The 22,423-nt window shown below is 45.2% G+C and overlaps 1 protein-coding gene and 1 long non-coding RNA gene across 3 annotated transcripts in view; both read right to left on the reverse strand.

The window, feature by feature from the left end:
* The window catches only part of LOC135908250 (monocarboxylate transporter 9-like), a 37,684-nt gene that overhangs the window by 8,712 nt on the left and 6,549 nt on the right, over window positions 1-22,423 (reverse strand). Inside the window, exons 3-4 of one of the 2 annotated variants that reach the window (XM_065440013.1) lie at window positions 11,028-11,201; window positions 8,788-8,931 (exon numbers count right to left, since the gene is read on the reverse strand). In XM_065440013.1, the coding sequence (XP_065296085.1) occupies window positions 8,788-8,931; window positions 11,028-11,201 (318 nt within the window). The remainder of the gene's footprint in view (window positions 1-8,787; window positions 8,932-11,027; window positions 11,202-22,423) is intronic. The other variant, XM_065440014.1, reaches the window with a different exon arrangement.
* Window positions 17,166-22,050, reverse strand: LOC139055438 (uncharacterized). Its single transcript, XR_011511757.1, has 2 exons — window positions 21,768-22,050; window positions 17,166-19,962 (listed from the first exon to the last, which is right to left on the reverse strand). It is a non-coding gene; the product is annotated as an uncharacterized lncRNA (long non-coding RNA).

The raw sequence follows: 22,423 nt of genomic DNA on the forward strand, positions 1-22,423 counted from the left end.
TCAGCTTGCGACGCGGAAAATGACGTCCCTAGCCTTTCGTATATAAAAGAACCACCCTAGCAGCTGTTTTTTACCCGCCGTGGTTGCTCAGTGGCTATGGTGTTAGGCTGCTGAGCACGAGGTCGCGGGATCGAATCCCGGCCACGGCGGCCGCATTTCGATGGGGGCGAAATGCGAAAACACCCGTGTGCTTAGATTTAGGTGCACGTTAAAGAACCCCAGGTGGTCGAAATTTCCGGAGTCCTCCACTACGGCGTGCCTCATAATCAGAAAGTGGTTTTGGCACGTAAAACCCCAAATATTAATATTATTAGCAGCTGTTTTCAATGTTGCTGCAGCACCCCTATGTGTGGTGGTGTTCTATCAAAATTACACTTACTACCATTGCGCTTAATTACAATTATTACCGTTACTCTGAAGCGATAAAGCATTAAATACACCCTCAGTAGTTGTAGTGGTGGTTTTCAATAGCTTTGCAGGGCATCCACTTTTGCACGGATGGGATGGTGACCCAATTTTTCACTATTGAGGGTGGAAATTATCCTACAGCGTAGCAGTCAAATTCCTTCACAGTGATCCTTGCAAAGCGCATCCTGTGATTCGTAGGCAGAGACGGGCAAGTTGTTTAGACAAAAAAAGAACACTCCTACCCCATACCTGTCCGACACATCCTTAAGCTTGCGGCTACCTTTTTGTATGTGTGGCACAACTTGTGCTCTTTTTCGACAGTTCAACTGGACTTCTTTTGGCGTGTTGGGTTCATTTCCCCATTTCAGCTTCTATAACAAAGTTTGCATCACTGACGTCAACACCGAAAGAGGAAAGCTGGCTTTTAAAAGGAACTGGACCTCATTATCAGAGGTAACTTTATCTACTGAATACAGGAACTTCTAAGCGCGTTCCCAAGTAGAGCATTACAAAGCCTCTTTTTACAATCCTATAGTGAGTGAAGTCACAGGCCAAAATGTCATTTTTCGCAAGCGATGAATAGCACCAGCTGAAAAGTTTAGCTAAAAATTTCAATTTTACATCTAAGAACCGGAGGCCATTGTCATCCAGTATGTATTCCGTAAAGTATTGGTCGTTTTCATCAACTTAAAAATAATAAAAACGTCAAGAACTTCATAATTATCAGGTAAACAACGCTTTTGGTCCACCAGAAGTAGAAGAAACAGGCGTATCAAAAGCTTTTTAGAACGTGTGTGCCCTCCACCTGCTCCTTACCTAAAACATGTGGGCAAGGACATGAGTAACTTTTTTTTTTATGTAGCCCTATCGGAGGTGTTCACAGAAAAACATCGCTGACTTAAAAATCATTTTGAAATCCTAAAGCCATGTCCTTAAATGGTGACACAAGGTGCTAATGTACGTCGTGAGCTCCTCGCAGCCATTGTCTTTTTTTTCTTAACGACCACGCCTGCTAACTATGGTACCCTCCGTGGGAGGCAAGGTAAACAATTATGCAGGCTGATAAATCGCACGATGGGAATTTCTCAGAACTTTTCGCTGACGTATACATGACGTCATAAAAAATTGGAGGATGCTCAAGCTTCGCCTTCAAGAGTGGAACGCGATAGCGTTATCGCACCCCGTTCGCACCACCTACTCAAGCGTGCTACGCCAGCCAAACGTCGCGATCGGCACAGATAGCCGGGCCCCAACGCGCCATGAAGGCGGACGCGATCATGGGGCCAGTGGCGAGCCAGGTGTCGGGGCAGTGCCGTACATTGCGAGGAGGGGGTCTTCTGTGTTTGCCGCAAGATGGCTCTGCGTGTGCGCAGAGCGCAGAAGAAATTTAGCGGAAACGTACTTCGCTACTCGTGAAACTGCGGCTTCTGTAAGTTACATGGTCATAATTACCGATATACAGCGCAGTATAACTTTCTATTGCGCGTTTCTAAGGCAGCACCGCATTCACTAGAGGCGATATTGTCCCGTTTTCAAGGAACGAACTCGTAGCTGAGTGGTAGCGTCTCCATCTCACACTCCGGAAACCTTGGTTCGATTCCCACAAGCCCATCTTGCAAGATGTTGTTTATTTATCAAGTGCCTTCTGGGATTTATTGCTCACGTCTGACGCCCACGACACCGACTTTCCTGTGACACGAACTCCTTAACGCTGTCACGTTAAAAAGGATCGACAATTAGGGACACTGATACCCAATAGTCAGATTTGCTAAAGCGTTTGAAGCATGTTTTTATTTGGCGGTCGCTTGACTCGATATATATATATATATATATATATATATATATATATATATATATATATATATATATATATATATATATATATATATATATATATTTAGCCTCCTTTGGAAGCTAAATTAACCATAGTCAAGGCTGAAAATGGCATGTTATTTATTACCGCGCTAGCTTTGTTCAGGAGTACTTTCTTTAATAAATCGTGTGCACAAATGTGGACACTCGTACAGAAATGGTGAAAGTCGTCGTGAGGACTTCTGTTGATTTGAGAAAGATATAGGTCACATTACAAAGGCGCTACACGCTAGTCGATGCATATGCCTTTCTTTTGCAGGCACAGTTGATAGCAGTCGAAAAGGATACCTTTGCTATTGAGATAAACATCCAGTGAAGTAAGGAAATTGTCAGCGCTGAGACTAAGACTATTCTGAAGCATGGAGTTTCCTCTAGCATCGATACGTTACCTGAGGGAAAGAAACAATGCACGACGAAGGATTGGCTAAAAGAAATCTGCGTCTAAAACATAAGTGATCTGAACTCTAGTGCCAGATTATACTTAACTACAATTACCTTGGTGCCGTTTGCCTGGCACAAGACCCAGAGTGGTTAGCTATCGGAAACGTAAAGACAATAGGTGTAATAATAATATTATTTGGGGTTTTACGTGCCAAAACCACTTTCTGATTATGAGGCACGCCGTAGTGGAGGACTCCGGAAATTTTGACCACCTGGGGTTCTTTAACGTGCACCTAAATCTAAGCACACGGGTGTTTTCGCATTTCGCCCCCATCGAAATGCGGCCGCCGTGGCCGGGATTCGATCCCGCGACCTCGTGCTCAACAGCCCAACACCATAGCCACTGAGCAACCACGGCGGGTGACAATAGGTGTCTCGTCCACCAAATTCATCAAAGTACCTGTAGGAGCATCGTGATAAGAGTACTCAGGAAGCTAGAGCATTTCAGGCAAAGCAAGAAGCATCAAAGCAGGCTATATGTGTAGGGAAACGCCCACGTCTCTGAATAAATGGGCGGAATTTTTCATAGATAACCTAAATACGGACCAGAACCCAGAACATCAGCACTTAATTCGGCAGCAACTAACAGGAATGCCACTGGTGAAGCAGTTTTGGAACAGCGTGAGAGGTGCTAGCTTGAAGGGGCGAATCGCCTGTACAAATGCGCGGTGAAGCGCTGTATAAGTCACAAAATTTATTCCATGCACCGTATTCCTAAACATGTCAAACGAAATGATTTGCTGAGTTTGGAAGCCAACAAAAAAAAACGCACTTTTCTCGTCATGCTGAAAGGCATCTTTCAAAAAAAGCAATAGCGCCATTAACAACTTTCTCTAACGTTAAGGCGTCCCGCGTCAAAAACTGCTTACGGTAGTTCTTTGAAGACTTGTCGCCGCATTGGTCATGTAGCCTGAAATTGTCGCAACTCTTGGCCCTCAACAACTCGCACGCCGACCAACCTGAGTGGTTTTAATGGAAATACCTGCAATTTTTCGCCCACCGCCGAGTCCAACAGCGCCGACAACTCTACTAGGAACACGTGGTACAGTCGCTCACCATCGCCCCATGGACACCAGTGGCACTCACCGCAAACACGCCCCGCATCTTCCCGTTCACCGCAGCCACTCCGCCTTTCGTCCCCTTATGCTTTTGGTCGCAACTTTTCGGAAAACTAAGAAATACAGCCCTCGGAGGTGGTTCTGCATTGCCTACTACTGCTGCAAATCATCTGTCTGTGCCCACAAGGAGAAACGTAATTGACGTTAAAATAGACGGCGTACCTGTCCAAGCACTCGTTGACACCGGAGCCCATGTTTCTGTGATGAGTGCTAGCATACGTAGGCGTTTAAAGAAGGTCCTTACCCCAGCAGCTGGTTCAATGCTTCGCGTGGCGGACGGCGGCGTGCTTGTTGTTATTGGAATGTGTACTGCGCGTTGAAGTATAGCCGGCCGCCCTACGTCTGTTCTGTTGGCTGTGATCGATAACTGCCCTCATGACGTTATGCTTGGATTGGACTTTTTATCCACTCGTTCTGCTCTCATCGACGGCGCGACCGGCGTTCTTCAATTAGAACTGCGTCAAGTCGCCGATGCTCCGAGCCGCGCCCCACCGCACTTGTGCTCGCTTCAACATGTGCGTCGGGCACCCGAGGCAGTTACTCACGTCACTTTGACCGCTCAGCCACAAGGTCCTGACGGTGAATATGGGCTTCGCCCCGTCTTTGACGTGCTTTTGAACCGGAACCTTGCTGTTCCGCATACGCTGGTCTCGGTTACTAATAACGACGTCGTTCTAGCGCTTCTGAATGTCAGCCTGTGCCCTCATGTGATTCAAGCCGGCATGTTGTATGATGGACGTATGACGTATGGACGTATGACGTACGTATGATGGACTCTCTTCTGCGAGGCAACAAATGGAGCACCTGTCTTTGTTACCTTGACGACGTTATTGTTTTTCTCCCATGTTCGGCAGCCACCTTACCTGACTCGCTGCCATTCTTGCAGTCTTCCGAAAAGCCAGCCTCCCACTGAACTCCACGAAGTGTCAATTCGGGCGCCGTCAGAGTACCGTTTTGGGACACCTGGTTGACGCATCCTGTGTTCAACCACACCCGGAAAAAGTTCGCGCCGTAGGCAGTTTCCTGTGCCACGTTCTGCTTCTGACGTGCGCTGCTTCGTCGGCTTGTGTTGTTACTTTCACCGTTTCGTCAAAAACTTCGCCGACGTTGCTAGGCCTTTGACAGATCTTGACAGAAAAACACGCCTTTCTCATGGGGCTCGGAGCAGGCTAATGCGTTCGCCGCCCTAATCGGGTTTCTGACTACCCCTCCCATACTTGCCCACTTAGATCCATCTGCACCAACTGAAGCTCACACTGACGCAAGCAGCCATGGAATCGGCGCTGTTCTCGTCCAAGAACAGAATAGTACGGAGTGCGTGATAGTTTACGCCAGCCGCGTGTTGTCACCTGCCGAGTAAAATTACTCCATCACCGAGCGGGAGTGCCTGGCTTTAGTTTGGGCTGTCGCCAAGGTGTGGACATATTTGTACGGCCGCAAGTTTTCGGTCGTTACAGACCACAACGCACTCTGCTGGTTGTCTTCCCCCCGAGACCCGACAGGACGGCTGGGTCGATGGGCTTTGCGGCTCCTGGAATTATCATTAATTATCAGTTGCAAGACTGGACGCCTCCACAAGGACGCTGACTGCCTCTGCTGTCACCCCATGGATGCCCCTGATCCTGGTGCGCATGATCCGCTGACTTGCGTAATGACTTTTACTGACATGTCCGACATGTGCGTTGAACGACAACGCGACGAATCCTTGCAGTCGATCGTCGCCGCAGTGCAATATGGCAGCACTGACAGCACGTGCCGCATGCTCGTGCTGCACAACGGCATCATCTACCACCGCAATATGACCTCTGACGGCCCTGAGTTGCTCCTTGTCCTTCTTTGAAATATGCGACCCATCGCTCTCGAACAACTTCATGATGCACCAACGGCTGAACGCCTTGTAGTTTTGCGTACATACTAACGCATACGATGCCAGTTCTGGCTGGGCATCTACCCCTGTGTGCGTCGTAATGTCGCAACTTGCGAATTGTGTCAGCGCCGGAAGAAACGTCCCCTGGCACCTGTCGGACGACTCCATCCCATTGAAGTTCCCTCTGAACCGTTCTTTAGCGTAGGCGTTGACCTGCTTGGTCCTTTTCCGACAACCAACAGAGGGAACTAGTGTACCGCCGTCGCTACTGACTATGCGAGACGCTACGCGATAACAAAGGCGTTGCCGACTAGTTGCGCAATTGACCTCGCCGATTTGCTCCTACACGATGTCATTCTCCACCATGATGCGCCTCGACAGTTCCTTACAGTCCGCGGCCGCTCGTCCTTGTCTAGAGTTGCCGATGACCTCTTCCGCTCTTGTGCCACTGAGCACAAGCTGTCCACCACCTACCACCCACGAACGAATGGTCTTACAGAACGTCTCAATCGAACAATAACAGAGATGCTGTCGACGTAGCTCCCTAACGATCACGGCGACTGGGTAGCCACGCTGGCTTACGTGACGTTCGCGTATAACTCGTCCCGGCATGACACCGCAGTATATTCACCCTTTTATCTATATTATGGTCATGACCCCACACTGCCGCTTTACACCAGCCTCGCTTCTGTGCCACATGTTGCAAATGAGCATGCTCGTGAAGTCATCGATCGCGCTCACATGGCATGTCAATTCGCGCGATCTCGTTTATTAGCCTCGCAGCATATACAAAAAGAGCGTTACGACCACTGCCGTCGCAATGCTAAGTTCAAACTAGGTGCTTAGGTGCCTCTGGTCAACATATCGTCGGGTTCGCCTCTCTCCGAAGCTTCTCTCTCGCTACACAGGGCCTTATGAAGCAATACGCCAAGTTAACGACGTAAATTACGAGATTTCGCTGCTACACTTTGATGCATCCTCAAGTTAAACGCCTGTTGATGTCGTGCACGTTTCGCGGCTGAAGCCATACTTCACTCGTAATTCTTCGCCTGCCATGCGCCGAGACGGCACTTCGACACCCGGGGCTCCTGTTACGGAAGGATGAAAGAAGAGAGAGAAAGAAGATCAGGGATGTTGGCTGCTGCGTGTTGTTGGTGGTCAGCCATCTTAACTTCTCTGACTCATCCTGTATATATTTTGCGAATATAGTTTTTCCATATTCGCAACATTCCCGTAATAATATTCCACAGCTGTTTTGTTTATCCACATGACAATAGAAAATTAATTATCGAGAAGGGTGTTAAGTACGGATACACAATTTCTACAATGATATTTACTGCGTGCTTACCAGTATAGATGCTATTAGACTGAGAAGGCCAAGGAAGGGGAATCAAGCACGTATATCTCAGCAAACAGATCTTTGCAATGACATCGTTCTGTTCAGTGACGCTGCAGATGCAGTGAAACAAATGATTGAGGACTTTAACCGAGAAAGTGCAAGGGTGGGGTTTAAGATCTCTATGCAGAAGATAAAAGCGATGTTCAATACCCTGGTAAGGAAACAAATTCATGATCACCACTACGCCTGTGAGGGCTGTACTGGAGTACGCATACCTATGTGAGTTATTCACAGTTCACCCTGCTCATGAGAGGGAAATATACAGAAGAATAAAAATTGGTTGAAATGCATACGGCGAACATTGCCAGATCCTTACTGGAAGGTTACCACTATCATAGAAAAGAAAAATATACAATCAATGCATTCTACCGCTGCTAACATATGGGGCAGAAACTTGGAGGTTGAGAATGCTCGAGGGCAAATGAAGGACTGCGCAAAGAGCGATGGAACGAAGAATGCTAGGCGAAACATTATGAGACAGGAAGAAAGTGGTGCGGATCAGAAATCAAGCGGGGATAGCTGATATCCTAGTTGACATTAAAAGAAAAAAAGATAATGGAGCCGTGACACCATTTTTTGGGTGTTTTAGATAACCAGTGGACCATTACCGTTGCAGAATGTGTGCCAGGGAAAGAGAAGCGCCGTCCAGGACGGCAGACACTTAGTTGGGGTAAGAAAATTTGAAAAGTTGCAGGTGCGAGTTGGAGTCAGTTAGCGCAATGCACGAGTAATAGAAGATCGCTAGGAGAGGCTTTCATCCTGGCAGTTGACAAAAACATAGGCTGATGATGAAGATTATGGTGATATGGGGCATGGTCCGGATCAAAATAAACAGTAAGCTTTTCCTGTCAGCGCTTTCCTCTTAGTTGAATTTCTTTTTCTTAATCTTTAGACAGCAAACGTGATCTTTTAGTGTAAACACCAATCGCCGAAGAAGTCATCTTGCAGCATCATAAACGTCTTCCATGTGTTTTGCTTTTACTTTAATTGATGTGAACGTCGCAATCGTTGATACGCGCACAAAACGTGTGTACACTAGAAAAATTCGCTTGAACGTTAATTCGTCGCACCTCAAAAAGTTCAATTATGGGGTCTTGCATGATAAAACCACGATCTGATTACGAAGCATGCCATAGTGTGGAACGCCAGATTAATTTTGGCCACCTGTGGTTCCTTAACAGGCACCTAAATCTAAGTACACGGGTGTTTTGACATTTCGCCCCGTCAAAATTTGGCCGCTGTGACCGGGGTTTTCTACGGACCGCACATAATGCGCTCAGACTTTGGTGCATACTGCACTGAACACTTGTGCTATATGAAGTCACTAGGTCGTTTCTCTACACAGCAATACAGTAGAATAACTGCAGGTTTGTCTCGATTATGTGGCTCCCTGAATGTCAATAATTCGTAATTTGAGCGGAAAATCTTGTGTCAACGTCAAAACAAATGATGGAACTCCCTATAAATGTTTATATCAAGCCCCTGCACTAAAAACATTGCATCTTTTCGTTCTTTCTAATGGAAGAAGGTTTAGTGTAGCTTTGGCAGCCATAATTACTTATACTACAGCTAACGTCACAATATACGAAAACCTGCGGCCAAAGTTGCTGGAGAGCTGGACATACAACGCAAATAGTTTTGAGAATGCGTAGAGATTACTGATTTGAAATGGAATCTCTTACCATAAAAACCACCGAAAACGATGCTCATCCAAACCACGTTCGGAGCGAATGCAGAAGCGATAACAGCTGTGCTGGTCAGGACGGCGGCCATCAGCGCGATGTGGGAGAGAGTGTAACGCAGCTGAAGAAAAGCTATTGCAAGTGCTGCAAAAAAGGCGAACGTCGAAGTGTCATCATTGTTTATTGATAAAATACATCAGTAAATTAACCTACAGAAGACAACTGAAAAATCGCACGTCGTCATTTTAAAACGTATGAACATAACGGCGGCTCCACGTGTGAATAATATTCGTGCTTATTTGCCGCCAAGGCTTGCGTGACAAAATAATTTTTCGAAACGACGCATTCGATTTGAGGATTAGGTTCGTACAAAAGTCGTTAACTGTGCATATAAAAAGATACTACCTACCTTTCATGCACTTTCATCTATACAACAAAGAAAGCTTTAGCGGGCGCATAGTAAAAACGGTGCCACCTCACAAAAAAGTTCACCATATCCGTCAAAGGGCTTCGTGATGCAGCACTGCAATCTTGCTATAAACACAATTGTGGATTTGCTCCAGTAAATATACAGTGTTTCAATAGAATCAATAACGGGTTCTATCGGTATGTACAAAGTTTGAAATCGATGCCTTTGTCCTACTATTCACAAGAACTCTTGTAGATCAGTTAAGAAACACGGTTACCCTCAGAGGGTGAGGTCCCCTTGGGAATGAGATCGCTGTTAATTATTGATCTCCTGATTCGAGAAGGTACTCGTTACGTGTCTAAAAACTACATATGCAGGTTTACCTCATTATCTGCAAAGTTTGAATTAAATATTTGTTTACGTTCCCGTTCTCATTCTTTGAAAATCACCACTGCCCACACGAGAGAGCATAGAGATGCAGAACGGACACTGCTGTAACCGTGCAATCAAGGTAAAACTCAGGTCTCCAATCTCAAGTAAAAAATTACAAAAATCTCTCTAATTCTTCTCTAGGAAAATAATTGCAAATATACTTTTAGGTTGCAAGTATAAAATAAAAATGTTGCCCAACTTATAGCAACATTAGGAACAATGGCCTCACCGAGTACATGTGCTACGTTTGCAAAGAGCGCCGCATTCTATACTTTTATGAGGGCGAGTGATGTCTCGAACATACTGCTGGCCTCGCTTAGATGTTTGTGAATACTGTTTCCGAGGGTGGTCATTTTCCTAGAGCGTGCGTCAATCTAACACCGCCTTATATATTTCACGCGTCCGTACAGATAATATCGTGTCGCCAAGCGATGAAACTTGTGGTCTACGTAAGATGCGAAACTAGTAGCATCTTCAAGTGGTGCTATCTGAGTGCCCTAGCATGCCACAACAAATGCATACAAGACGGCAATGAAGTTCTCAGAAAACGGCGTGTTGTCACAGCAACCGCGATGCTTCGTTACACATCGCTGCAATTACGCCCGTTCGTTACAACTTATATTAGAATTTCAGGAGAAATTAGGGATGCGATAGTGACACAGTCTAATGCAACGAACGATCTCAAGCGAACGTTTTCCTAAGTGCAAAGTATAAGCCTCGAGGCAGGTTTTGTTCAATTTAAGGTAACAGCTTATAGCTATCCGCCGAACATTATATATTCCAGTTTGCGGCCACAGTATATATATGTTTCAGTAGATAGCATCAAATGTTGTCGAGCACGCAAGCTGGCTTTTCAGGCGAGGCTAGGCTAGCAGGCTAGCAAGCTCGTTCAGCTTGCTAGCCTCGCGAGAGTTTCAAAAAGGCTATTGCGAAACATCCTCTCTAGCATGTAATTGCTTCATTAGCCACTCTTGTAACAGCTCGTGTCGACGGCGGGGTAAACTGTTATCACGGTCAGAACCACATTCAGGAGAAATGCTGGAAAACGAGTACAAAACGGCATTACCTGAAATTGGAATATCATTGACATTTTCTTAGTGAGCACCGCGACAAACTTAACTACCAAGGCCGATTTTATCAATCATTCGCACTGTCATCGGACCCGCCAAAGCATAACAGAGCAATAAAGCGTCTCCCACTGGGCTTTTTCCCGCTGTGCAAACTTTCATCAATTAGCTCAAAGCAATTAAAGCAGTAGACTTCGTCCTCGATCACGGGAAGCGAACACCGTTCTATTTATTCTGTATGAAGTAACGCAAGCACGTCTCGCGCTAGTTGATAATGGTAGTTTCTATACTTCCCACTCTCGCAATGCTTAGCGTGGGCACTAATTTAGTACCTGATAGATTGCTGCACATAATGAATACGCTTTCAATCCAAGACGTCTCTTCTCGGGTGGTCCCGAACTTCTCCACGATGATCACGAATAGGAGACCAAAGCAGGTGAATGGCATTGTCAAGAGGAAGGTCGAAATCGAGGCCAACAAGGGAACACACCAGGCATTGTCCAAGTCTAGAAAAACATGGTTAAGCAGTGTAAAGCAACGAAAAAACTTGTTTTACGTTGCTTTTCGAAAGCTAGACCAGAACGCAGCCTTAGCATTTACCTAATATTACACTTCCTTTAATGTGCTCCTGAGCCAACTTTCGAGCTACACCCTAAGAAAAAGGAGTGACCTTTCCTCCACTAAGGGAAAACGGCGATGTCCACTCTATTCGACTTTAAATGGAACACATTTCCTCCCTCATGTGTACGAGGAACGGTTTCTCCCTCTCTAAAACCAACATGGCCCAATCCAGACATGCGAAACGATACAGGCGACAAGGCCTACGAACTGTGTTAGTTCCCAGCTTGTCCACAAAGTACCCGTCATTAGCACGGTGTACGTTATTGATACCTGAAAAAAGAAACAAAAACAGCATCGTTAAGCTTTCTTTGGCGCACACAAGGAGCCAGGTGCAAGTACGACACGATTTTGCCGCGATGCCTTCCGCTCGACTGCCACGCTTATCACCCACCGTTGACAGTCGGCTGGTCAGGGTAATGACGTGGGCGGAACCTTATAACCCCTGCCGAAGCGTGAAAAGGAATGCTATCAGAAGGACATCACGGTGCTGAACTTAACTAAACATAGGGATATCCATACATCACTTCGTCACACGCACATACACATAGGCCTATGTGGATGGATGGTTGGAAGGTAGGAGCGCCCCCTTTGAAACGGGGTAATGGCAGTTGCCACCATGCTCAGATTTTTATTTTGCCTTTTATTTTTATCTGTGTTGTGTGTTATTGAATTTCTGGATTTTCTTTAAATACGTCTTCCTACCCTTTCAACCTTATGTCACCTCTCTGCTTTTCAGCGACCAATCCTCCAATCGCCTTTTGCTAATTTCCACTGCACATTTATTTACATGACTATGTAAACCGCTCGCTTAGCGCTACCTAGAGAGGCTTAAAATTACTAAAGCGTATAGTTACTGCACGGCACGATAGACGGCGCTAAAAGCTGACGATATGTAAAATCCCTAAATCTCCCAAGTAGCGCCATTCACTTCCCTCCTCCTCTGCTTGGCGCGGCCTCGACGGCGGCGCCGCCGGTGGTGGACCTGCCGTAGCAGACGACAGCTAACACGCTACGGGAGGAAATCCGCAGAAAAGTTCGTTCGAGCCCTGCGGAGCAGTTTTTTCAATCGAGATCTTTCTTCGTCAGTCGGTAACTGGCCTTTAGAATTTCGTGTTGGAATTGCGGAAGAGATGAGGAAAAGGACCATTATTCAAGGCGTAGATCGCGCGACGTTGAGAGTTCGTGTTTCTGAAACACGACGCAAGCACGCGGTGTACTCAAACACGCGCGTAATTACCAAAGTTTCAGGTGTTGACAGCGTGAAAGTATGTGTACGTGGTTTCGTAGGTTCATTTACGTACTTGCAGGATACTTTTGTTCGGCCGGCGCGTCAGAGATTGCTGACCGCACAAAGCCGGAATGGCTGTGTGTGGTCAGCAATGCCTGGCAACAGGGCCGTTTTTTCATTGCGGGGTGCTTTGGTAATCGTGACGATATATTGTTTTTTTTTTCTAAAGTACTGCTCCAGGAGGGTACATGTAATGGCTAACGGAGGCCTCTGAAGAGCACGTGACATTACAATAATGCAGGTGTCGCAGGGTATGTTAGCATACAAAATTGGCTGTTCGCGATCTTATACCCCCTTGGCATGCAGAGACTTCGGCGAGCCCCATCCGGCCCTGGTTCTAGCTTTGGTGTTCCCGTTGCCGCTTTGGTGCCCTGGAGGCGCCGTCAATAATACGAAATAATGACAAGATGTTACAACTAGTAAATAAAATTTATTGAAGAAATACTATCGCGCCGAGGTGCCAACTTCTAAAGCAGCGCTAGCGCGCCCGCGCGAGTATTATGAAACGTCAACGAGGAACTTACTGGCCCACGTACGACTCTACGATCAAAGTGCACGTTCAACATCCCCAGGCGAGCTAGATAAAGTTATCCGCAGCCATCCACTACGACCTGCATCCGAGCTTTAGTCGCTTCGGAACGTTAAAAACCTTAATCAACAAAAACCAAATCAATACATGCGAGCGTACATTCGAAGCTAAAAGACTGCATCGTAAGTCATATTGAGCCTTGCAAAAGCGACGAGAATGTGCTAAATTCTGGTGGAGCTCAAAACACACCCTGAATAAAGTCGCTTTTATGTCACAGGCTAGCTGCAGATGCGTGCATTTCACCGCAAGATGAAACTACATGAAACAAAGAGAGCACATTTGAAAAAAAAGTCAAACAACGCGCTCAAAACGACGCAGAGCATGAATACAAATGTTTTCGAAGCGGAAGGCATGAACTAGGCTCAAAATAAGAGGTTATGAGTAGCCGTGGCCCTTCCTTCACTAAGCCGTGCGTTCTTTTCCACTTCCTCGAAGTCAGCCCGCCCGTTCCTGCGAATCCACACTTCTTATTGCGTTGCGCCCGCCGGACGGCAAAGCAAAAAGCTTTTTGCCGTCGCTGGGTCTGTTGCGGCAACCTAAGGTGCAGCAGCATGGCATCGCAATTAAGTTCTCGGCCCTACACATCCTATTACGCTAACGCACTCCATCAGTCCGCCTGCCGTACTTTCGTCGCGCAGGCCCAACAATGGAGGTAAGCGCGCGCTGGAAAGAAAAAAAAGTATACAAAAGCGCGGCGCCTGCTTCCACGTGACACAGATTGGCCAATGGGGGAGCGGTGGAGGCTGGGGCGACAGGAGGCATGGAGGAGGACGCGCCAGGGTGAGCGGGTTGGCGGAAAGATCTAAGAATGGCGCTACTTTTGAAAAATTGAGGGGCTTTAACGATATAAGTCAGCTTTTAAGTCGGAAAGAAAGGGAGGGGGAGTCGGAATGCTCATCCATCAGGGAGCCAAATGGAAAAAGGTAAATTCACAATGTCAAGAGCATCTTTGGTTATAAGGTACAATGAGTGGGAAAGAAACTTGGCTGGGTGTTACGTATTTGTGGACCAGAAAAAATTGCACAGAGAATAATAAAGAGTTAGTGGAATGCATAAGCACCGATATTAGGGGTTTCGGGAGTGGTGCTGAAATTGTCCTATTAGATGACATGAATGCCCACATACAGGATTTAGATGGCTATACCGACAATAACGGGAAGTCAATGCTGGACCTTTGTGAGCAACATAACCTCGTGATCGTGAATACAGGGCCTAAGTGTGAAGGACAGATCACCTGGGAAGTGGGAAACCAGCAATCGACCATTGATTACTGTTTGATGACAGAAGGAATTGATGATAAGTTGAGAGAAATGGTCATCGATGAGCTAGGGTTTAACAGCACAGGGAGTGACCATGAACGCATCATTTTGAAAATTGAATATGTAGTTGGGAAAGAGAGCAAGGAGAGCAAAATGGCCAGTCCAAACTGAAACGCTGAACAAATAGCAAATACAGTCACTAGTGTTGAGGAAGAACTTGGCAAATGGCCAAGAGTGGGGATATGGTGAGCTTCTAAGTATAATAACGAGAGCAATACGGAAAGAGAAACAACATGTTTGTTGGAAAGGAAAAAAAGAAACCGAAAAGCTGGTGGAACAAGGAGATACGAGTAGCAATCGCCGAAGGACAGAAAGCATCTCGAGAGCACAGGCAGGCAAAGAAGGCGCAGTTGCCACAGGATGAACTAACCAGTAAATGGGAAATATACCGGGAGAAAAAGTCTATGGTTCAAATACTGGTGCAAGCAAAATTAAAAGGTGAAAGTGAACGTTGGTTGTCAGAATTACGTGAGAAATAGATGGCCGCACCTAGAATATTTTAGAACCACATCAAATTGTTAGGCGGGAAGTCAACAGTACAACAACATATCCTAGACGAAGATGAAAACAGACTGGAAGGCGAAGCGGCAATAAATTACATGCGAAAAGCAACAGCCGAATTTCTCCAAGGCAATGACGAGGTTGTACTTGATGAAAAAACGAGCATGAAAGAGACCCAAGAGGAAAAGGACCTGGTGCTGACAAATTTAAACTGGAAGAAAGCGGAAGAGAAAATTCCTAAGCGCACAGCCACAGGGCTAGACGAGGTTCCCGTTAGGCTGATAAATGAACTAGGACCAACAAGTAAGGAAGCACTCGTGAAAGCCGTGGAAAAAACTTTAAAAGATATACGAATACCAGACAGTTGGCGACAAAGTAGAAAGAAATTAATTTATGAAGGTAAGGGGGGGAAAGACTGAATTCACTCGCATAGACCGTTGACCATTACATCGGTAATATACAGGCTAGCAATACAGGCAATCAAATTAAAGCTTCAAGCATGGGCAGAGAATAATGGCATTTGGGGAGAGCTTCAGAATGGCTTCAGAATAGGTAGGCGTTTGGACAATAATTTGTTTGCTCTTACTCAGTGTATTGAAATATCAAAAGCAGAAAGCAGACCATTGTATGTTACCTTTTTAGACATTACAGGAGCCTACGACAACGTAGACCACAACATTTTGTGGGATATTCTGGAAGGGGAAGGCTTAGGTAGGGATTGTCTACAGCTTTTGAGAGAGGTTTACCTAGGAAATACCGTTTGCGTTGAATGGGAAGGGATTAGGAGCGAGGAGAAAGTTCATATCAACAAGGAACTGAGGCAGGGGTGCCCTTTATTCCCGCTGCTGTTTATGATATACATGGTGAGGATGGAGAGGGCGCTAGAAGGAAGTAATATCGGGTTTAATCTCTCATACAAACAGGCGGGTACAGTAATAGAGCAGCAACTCCCAGGTTTATTTTATGCGGACGACATTGTGTTCCTAGCAACAAGCAAAGTGATTTGCAACGTCTGGCTAATATCTGTGGACAGGAAGGCAACAATTTAGGTTTGAAAATTAGTCTTAGGAAATCAGGTGTTATGGTATTCAAATAAAACAGTGGACAGACAGTGGATATAGAGGGCCAAGAAATACCTCGGGTAAAAGAATATAAATACCTTGGTATATGGATAAACGAAAGCAATGGATATATGGAAACACAGGAAAAAACCATAACAGTAAAGGCGAAGAGAAATGCAGCCATAATGAAGCACAGAGCGCTATAGGGATACAATAGGTACGAGGTCCTCCAAGGTATGTGGAAAGGTGTAATGGTTCCAGGACATACTTTTGGAAATGCGGTTGTTTGCTATAAATCAGGGGTACAATCAAGACTCGACGGGAACCAAAGGTCAGTGGGTCGCCTCGCATTGGGCGCTCACGGGAAGACTACAAATGAAGCTGTGCAGGGTGATATGGGCTGGACTAGTTTTGAAGTGAGGGAAGCTCGCAGTAAAATTGAGTATGAAGAATGGCTGAGGAATATGGAAGAAAGTAAATGGGCTGGGAGAGTGTTCAGGTATCTGTAAAGGAAGAACATTGATTCACAGTGGAGGAAAAGAACTAGGAAGCTTACCAGCAAGTATGCTGCCTGTACCCGCACAAAAAAAATTCTTGAGAAGGCATTGAAATATTGTTGGTCAATGTTGACTTTTTTATTGAGGAATTATTGAGAGTATGTTGGAGAATTGTTGGGTTGAGTGTTGAGCACTCTTGAATATTGGCCACTGAAATCGAATTGAAACACCATTGGGTACCTCAATGTTGAATAATTGTTAAGTTACCATTGAAAGTCCATTGTGCTTAGACGGCCCGTTGTGTTAGTTTTGTTGAATGGTTGTTGAGTTACCATTGATACTGCGTTGAACTAACGTTGTGGTAGTTCTGTTGACCTGTTGTTGAGTTATAATTGCCACAGCATTGAAAAGCATATCGTGCCACAGTTGAGATGCCATTGAGATTTCTGAAGTCGCCATTGAAATATGATTGACGTTTCGTTGGGCTAGTGTATTTTTATTCATATATTGAAATTGCTTCGCTGTTCACACTTGCATGCCGCGGTGCCTGCTCATACCTTTCCCAAACACAAACAAAATCAAAGGAGAGACTGATCAACTTGAAGTACCTTTATTTACACTAAATATGTGTGCACGTGAAACATTATTACAGTACATAAGGCACCACTACATCGAACCTGGAGACACAGGCTAGTACCTACAGCACTCTAGCAGTATAAATACATCTGAAAAAACCTATACATATGAATCCAATCAAAACTATCATTGTGCTCTTCACTTTCGACTTAAGTTTATGACTAGAAGGCAAAGCGACTCAAAAGGCAGGGCTTAAGCATACCCTTGCAACAACCAACTTTGAACACATGAACACTTGGAGCTGCTTGCATGTGAATACACAAAATACATCTGAATATGTTACATTAAAATGTTGCGCACACTAACACATCACAGGAAGAGCTACGGCTGACTGTGAGAAGGCAAAATAACCAACTTGAAACGAATGACTTCACGTAAATATATACAACCTTTAGCACACGTCTTTCACCGTGATTAAAACTTAATGAAGTACCAAAGTAGACTTGCCTGAGCTTTGTCTTCGAGATATATATATATATTTTCATGTTGCCCAGTTATTTTATAATATAATATAACTCAACTTAGCTATTATTTGACGAGACATCATTTAGAAAGTTGTCGGGCATGATGAACACCTGAATCGTGTTTCTGACAAGCCAGGATTGCTTTCTTCAGAAATAAACTTGTAAAGCTTTTGTGTAATGAAAGCAGCTTATCTCCCTGGTACAAGTCAAGAACAAACAGTAGGCCATTTGATTATGTTAATTTGGGGTACAGAGGAGTTCGTTAGTGGCATTTCCTCAATTTAGGGAGCTCATTTTCAGGTAATATTTCTGGACTTGCACAAAGCTAATTAAAGCACTTTTTGGGGCCTTTTTTCCTATACCCAGCAACTAAGTGCTACCTCAGTCAATAAAGAGATAAGGAAAGGCTAATACCTTGAACGATAAGAGAAAATAATTATTTAGCACAGAAAATTGGTAGTAGCACATGGCTAACACAATTCCAAACAGCCAAATAAATGGTCACCTGCACTTTCAGTATCAAGCACCCCAGAAATAGTCTTACAGTATGAGAAAAGGTTCCAATGACTCGACAGCCCGATTGCTAAGACAGTGAAAAACGCAAATAAACCATATACGAAACACCAATTACCTCAATTTCACAGATAAAATGTTATTAAAATAGCACCAGAATTTTGCTGCATAAAATATATAAAGGTTGCATAAAAATTGGGACAAAGCAGTAACTGAAAGACAGAGGGAGCTACAGCGCACCCATGTTGAAAAAGATTACAAGGAAATTGATATATATGCATATTTAAGTTTACAATTTTCGCTCCAACACATAGAAAAAGAACGCATGCACTTAGAGCATAAAAAGGTTCATGTGCCTGGAGAATGCAGCGCAGTACAAAGAAGAGTCATGAGAACCGAAAAGTAGATCTTACTACGAATGCTTGCAAGCTACAATCAGGCATGTGCCATGTCATGCCTTGAATGGATGAAATTCATAAATCTTACACACAAAGGAAGTTACCATCACTCTTATTGGCTTCCTGAGGGGACTCCTTGAAATTGAACTAGAAAGATGTACTCAGTGTCAAAAACAAAGAGTAGATAAGACCCTATAGCGTTCTTCCTGAAATGAACAGAGCAAATAACTTCATGTATCAATTCTATGGACACTTCGCCAATTCGGTGTACATTTATATTTCACAACCACCCAAACAGAGACGAGAAGGATGAATTAAGGTAGGAACACACATGAACGCTGACTCAAGTAGAAGTTTATTCGTGAAGACGAAGATTTTAAACACACTGGCCAACTTCACAAAGAAAAAGCCATGGATGCGCAGCATACACAGCCCGGCACAACAAAAAAGGACCGAAATACGTCCTGTAGAATAAACATGTGCGCCAAAAACTAACAAAAACATGAAAACTGAAAGGTTTCTCCTGTAAGCGATAGTAACGAGAAGTACTGTAGCAACTCTTTCCCACTAAGGGTCACAGAAATCTTGTTTATGAATATTTCTTCGTGATCAATAATTAATGCTTCCGTAAGTCCTTTTGGGTTCTGGTCTCTGTGATGAAAGAATCGTTCTTTCTGCTCTATACCGCAACACCAGAGGAGTTCCAGAAGCAATATTTATTGATCACAAACGAAACAATTGCGTAACCAAGTTATCTGTTGCCCTTAGTGGGAAAAAGTTGTTCTCAAATGAGTATTTCCCGTTGGGTAGTATCACTTATCGGACAAATCTTTCGCTTTTTCAATAGATTTGACCGATAGTTCTCGTTTTTCACGCACGTTTATTCTACATGACATGGCTTTTTCATATTTTTTTCTTGTCGCACGTGGCTGTTTCTGCCACGCACGCACGGATTTTTACCTTTGCCAAGTTGACCAGTGTGTTTAATACCTTTGTCGTCAAAAGCAAACATTTAGTAGAGCTTACGCTCGTGTGTGCTCCTACCTATTTCGTCGTCCGCCTCTGTTCGTGCTGCTGTTTACAGTACCCGCGTATCACATGGTTAGGCTGGTAAACATTCTCACAAACAAAAGTAAATGCCTCCCCTCAAAAGGTAGCCCATCCTTTACTACTAAACGCCAGAGCAAATCGAAAGTAAGCCTTCACAGCGTCCATGCAGCAGCTGGTACACCACAGAGTAACACAAAAAATAGTTGAAAATCCCACTTGATGCGAGCTTGCTAGTGAATCAGCCACATATCAACGGATGTCTCTTGCACGACGCCAAGGTGCTTTTGGCGTAGAACACTTTAGCATCTGGGAATTTACTGCATACGTAACCTGTGAGAAGGGAATGTGGACAGAAAATGAGATTGCGCGGATTGAATCTGCCACGCACTGCACATAACTACGCACGAAATAGAAGTACACACTATACTGACAAGTAAAAATGTGGGACTCTTTACGAGTGCCATCGAGAAAAGGAAGGAATGGGTTGCTACGGTAAATGTTAGCTAAAACACGCACAGCGATGTTTCACAGTGGGGAAAATATTACCGGGTCTCTCGCAGAACCAAAGACCACGCGACAGTGCATAACCCATACCAAACAGATATCGAATATTTTGGTAGAAGTCCAGTAGAAGGGATGACCTAAACATACGCCGAGAGCGATGCGAGCGTGAGCGTGCCTGTACGAGTGAGAACATGTACCGCTTCTTTGAAGCTAGCCGCGCTCCGGCGTGGCTCCGATCATCCCGCGCGATTTGTGTGCAGAACGTCGCGTACACGCCCTTGCGTTGCGCGGTAGCGTCCGCGCAGTGAGCTAGCTTCATGCACGCGTCATTCTTCACCGCGCAAACGGTGCTCTAGTGCGACGCTTAGCTCGAGGCGACAACGCGCCGATTGGCGCTCCTTTCGCTTCTGGAAACAACCCATATTCGGATCGGTCCAACGCAAAGAGGCAGCAGAGAACGGTGGCATGTTTCGGTTATCGCTTATTAAAATTGTACAGTAAGTCTTCAACGGCAAACCGCCGCGCTAGATAAAGATGCTTACTGCGGTAGTTTTGGCGGTGATAGACGATAAGGTGAGCCCGTCGGCGGCTGTGTTCTTTGACCACGCCACCACACCTCTGTTCATTTGCGCTGTGTATCCATGTGCCATTTTATCCATTACGCTGTGTATCCATGCTGTGTATCCATTACGCACAGTCACCGCGCGGAAGCTGTGACTAATCGGTTGGCCGTTCTCCGAAAATCCCAGAGAGGCGAAATATATTTCGCGGTGCGCCGCATCATTAGACGCAACCTAAATCGAGGCGCGCTTAACCGCTACGGCGCAAAAGGTGATCACACTAACCGTATGGTATACGATGAGCCACTACGGAAAAAAAAAATTCTGATGTTCCACGTGCCAAACCAACGATCTGATTATGAGGCACGTCGTAGTTGGGGGCTCCGTATTAATTTTGACTTCCTGGAAATTTTTACGTGCATACATTGCACAATGCACGAGCGTTTTTGCATTCCGCTCCTTTGGAATGCGGCCGCTGCAGGGATCGTATCCACGACCTCGATCCCCAAATTGCCACAGAGGCCGCCATAGTTGCGAAATGCGTAAGCGTGAAGTGCAACGCTGCCTTCCGGTACGAGTGTGGTACAAGCGTAGCACAGCTGCACACCTGCTGCACGATTATTTGTCGCGCTTCTCCTAAACTCGTAGTGCCTGCCTAAATACCTTGAAAGGCAGCGCGCCTCTCACGTATCGGAACGCGATAACAAGCGCTTAGACGGCATACGTGAGCCCCCATAAAAAATGACGTGGCCACTGTACAAAATTATCACTGCGCAGAGAAGCCGATCCTTATTTTCCAATTGTGTTCTCTCATACAAATGAAGGAAACGTTATTAGACAGGAACAAATGAAGCAATGCAATTTTACGCACATGGGGCGCCGCTGCCTCTTCGCCTACCATTGTTTCTGTTTCAAACGAAGTGACGACGGCAGCGAGAGTTAGTATCGCGCGCATTTGCTCCGGGGCATGCGGTTTGCTTCAAGAAAGTGAACGGTGTGCTTAACATGTCACGCTCGTCAATGTCAAAATAGAAAAGAAGGCTACGTGACCAAGAAAATGAGATTACTTACCTATCTTCAGAAGTGCGGCTGCGACTGTTTCGGGGTGCCTTCTCTCCAACAGGCATCATGGCCTCCGCCGCGCAACTCATCAAAACCGTCAGGCTCGCACATCAGTAGAAGACTAGTTGTTGGGTGAGCCAACCACTTCACCGGATAAACGTCCCACTTATCGTCGTTAAAGCATTCCACTAAAATGTGCGTCATGATGTCCGAAAAGAAAATACTTTCATCAAGAAGCACGAGGCGTGAACCACCGCACAACTGCAACCGAATAACTGAGTCCGAAAGCCGTTCACAGCTTCACATGGTTTCACTATCGTATTCAGTTATAAAAACCTTTCAGACACAAAATAACGGCACTTAAGAACCACTAATTAATTAGCAATAATTTTTTATCAACTAACCTTCATAAATTATTAAGAACTACCTAATTTATAGCGTAAACAATAAATACTACGACCAAAAAAATGTGACTACGAAACTAACGGTAACCATGGGTACTGTTGCAAAAGTGTGCGCAAAACGAAGCTCGGTTGCGCCTGGTTGCGCGCACATAGACAGCCGAAAGCTACCTTAACGTTTGTCGCGCCACCTAGAAATAAAAATTACTACTAGCTTTGCTATTTTTACAAAAATAAAGCTTTTAAAATAGTTTGTAGCGTTTT

Source organism: Dermacentor albipictus, chromosome 2, assembly GCF_038994185.2.
Source record: "Dermacentor albipictus isolate Rhodes 1998 colony chromosome 2, USDA_Dalb.pri_finalv2, whole genome shotgun sequence".
Taxonomy (NCBI): Eukaryota; Metazoa; Arthropoda; class Arachnida; order Ixodida; family Ixodidae; genus Dermacentor; species Dermacentor albipictus.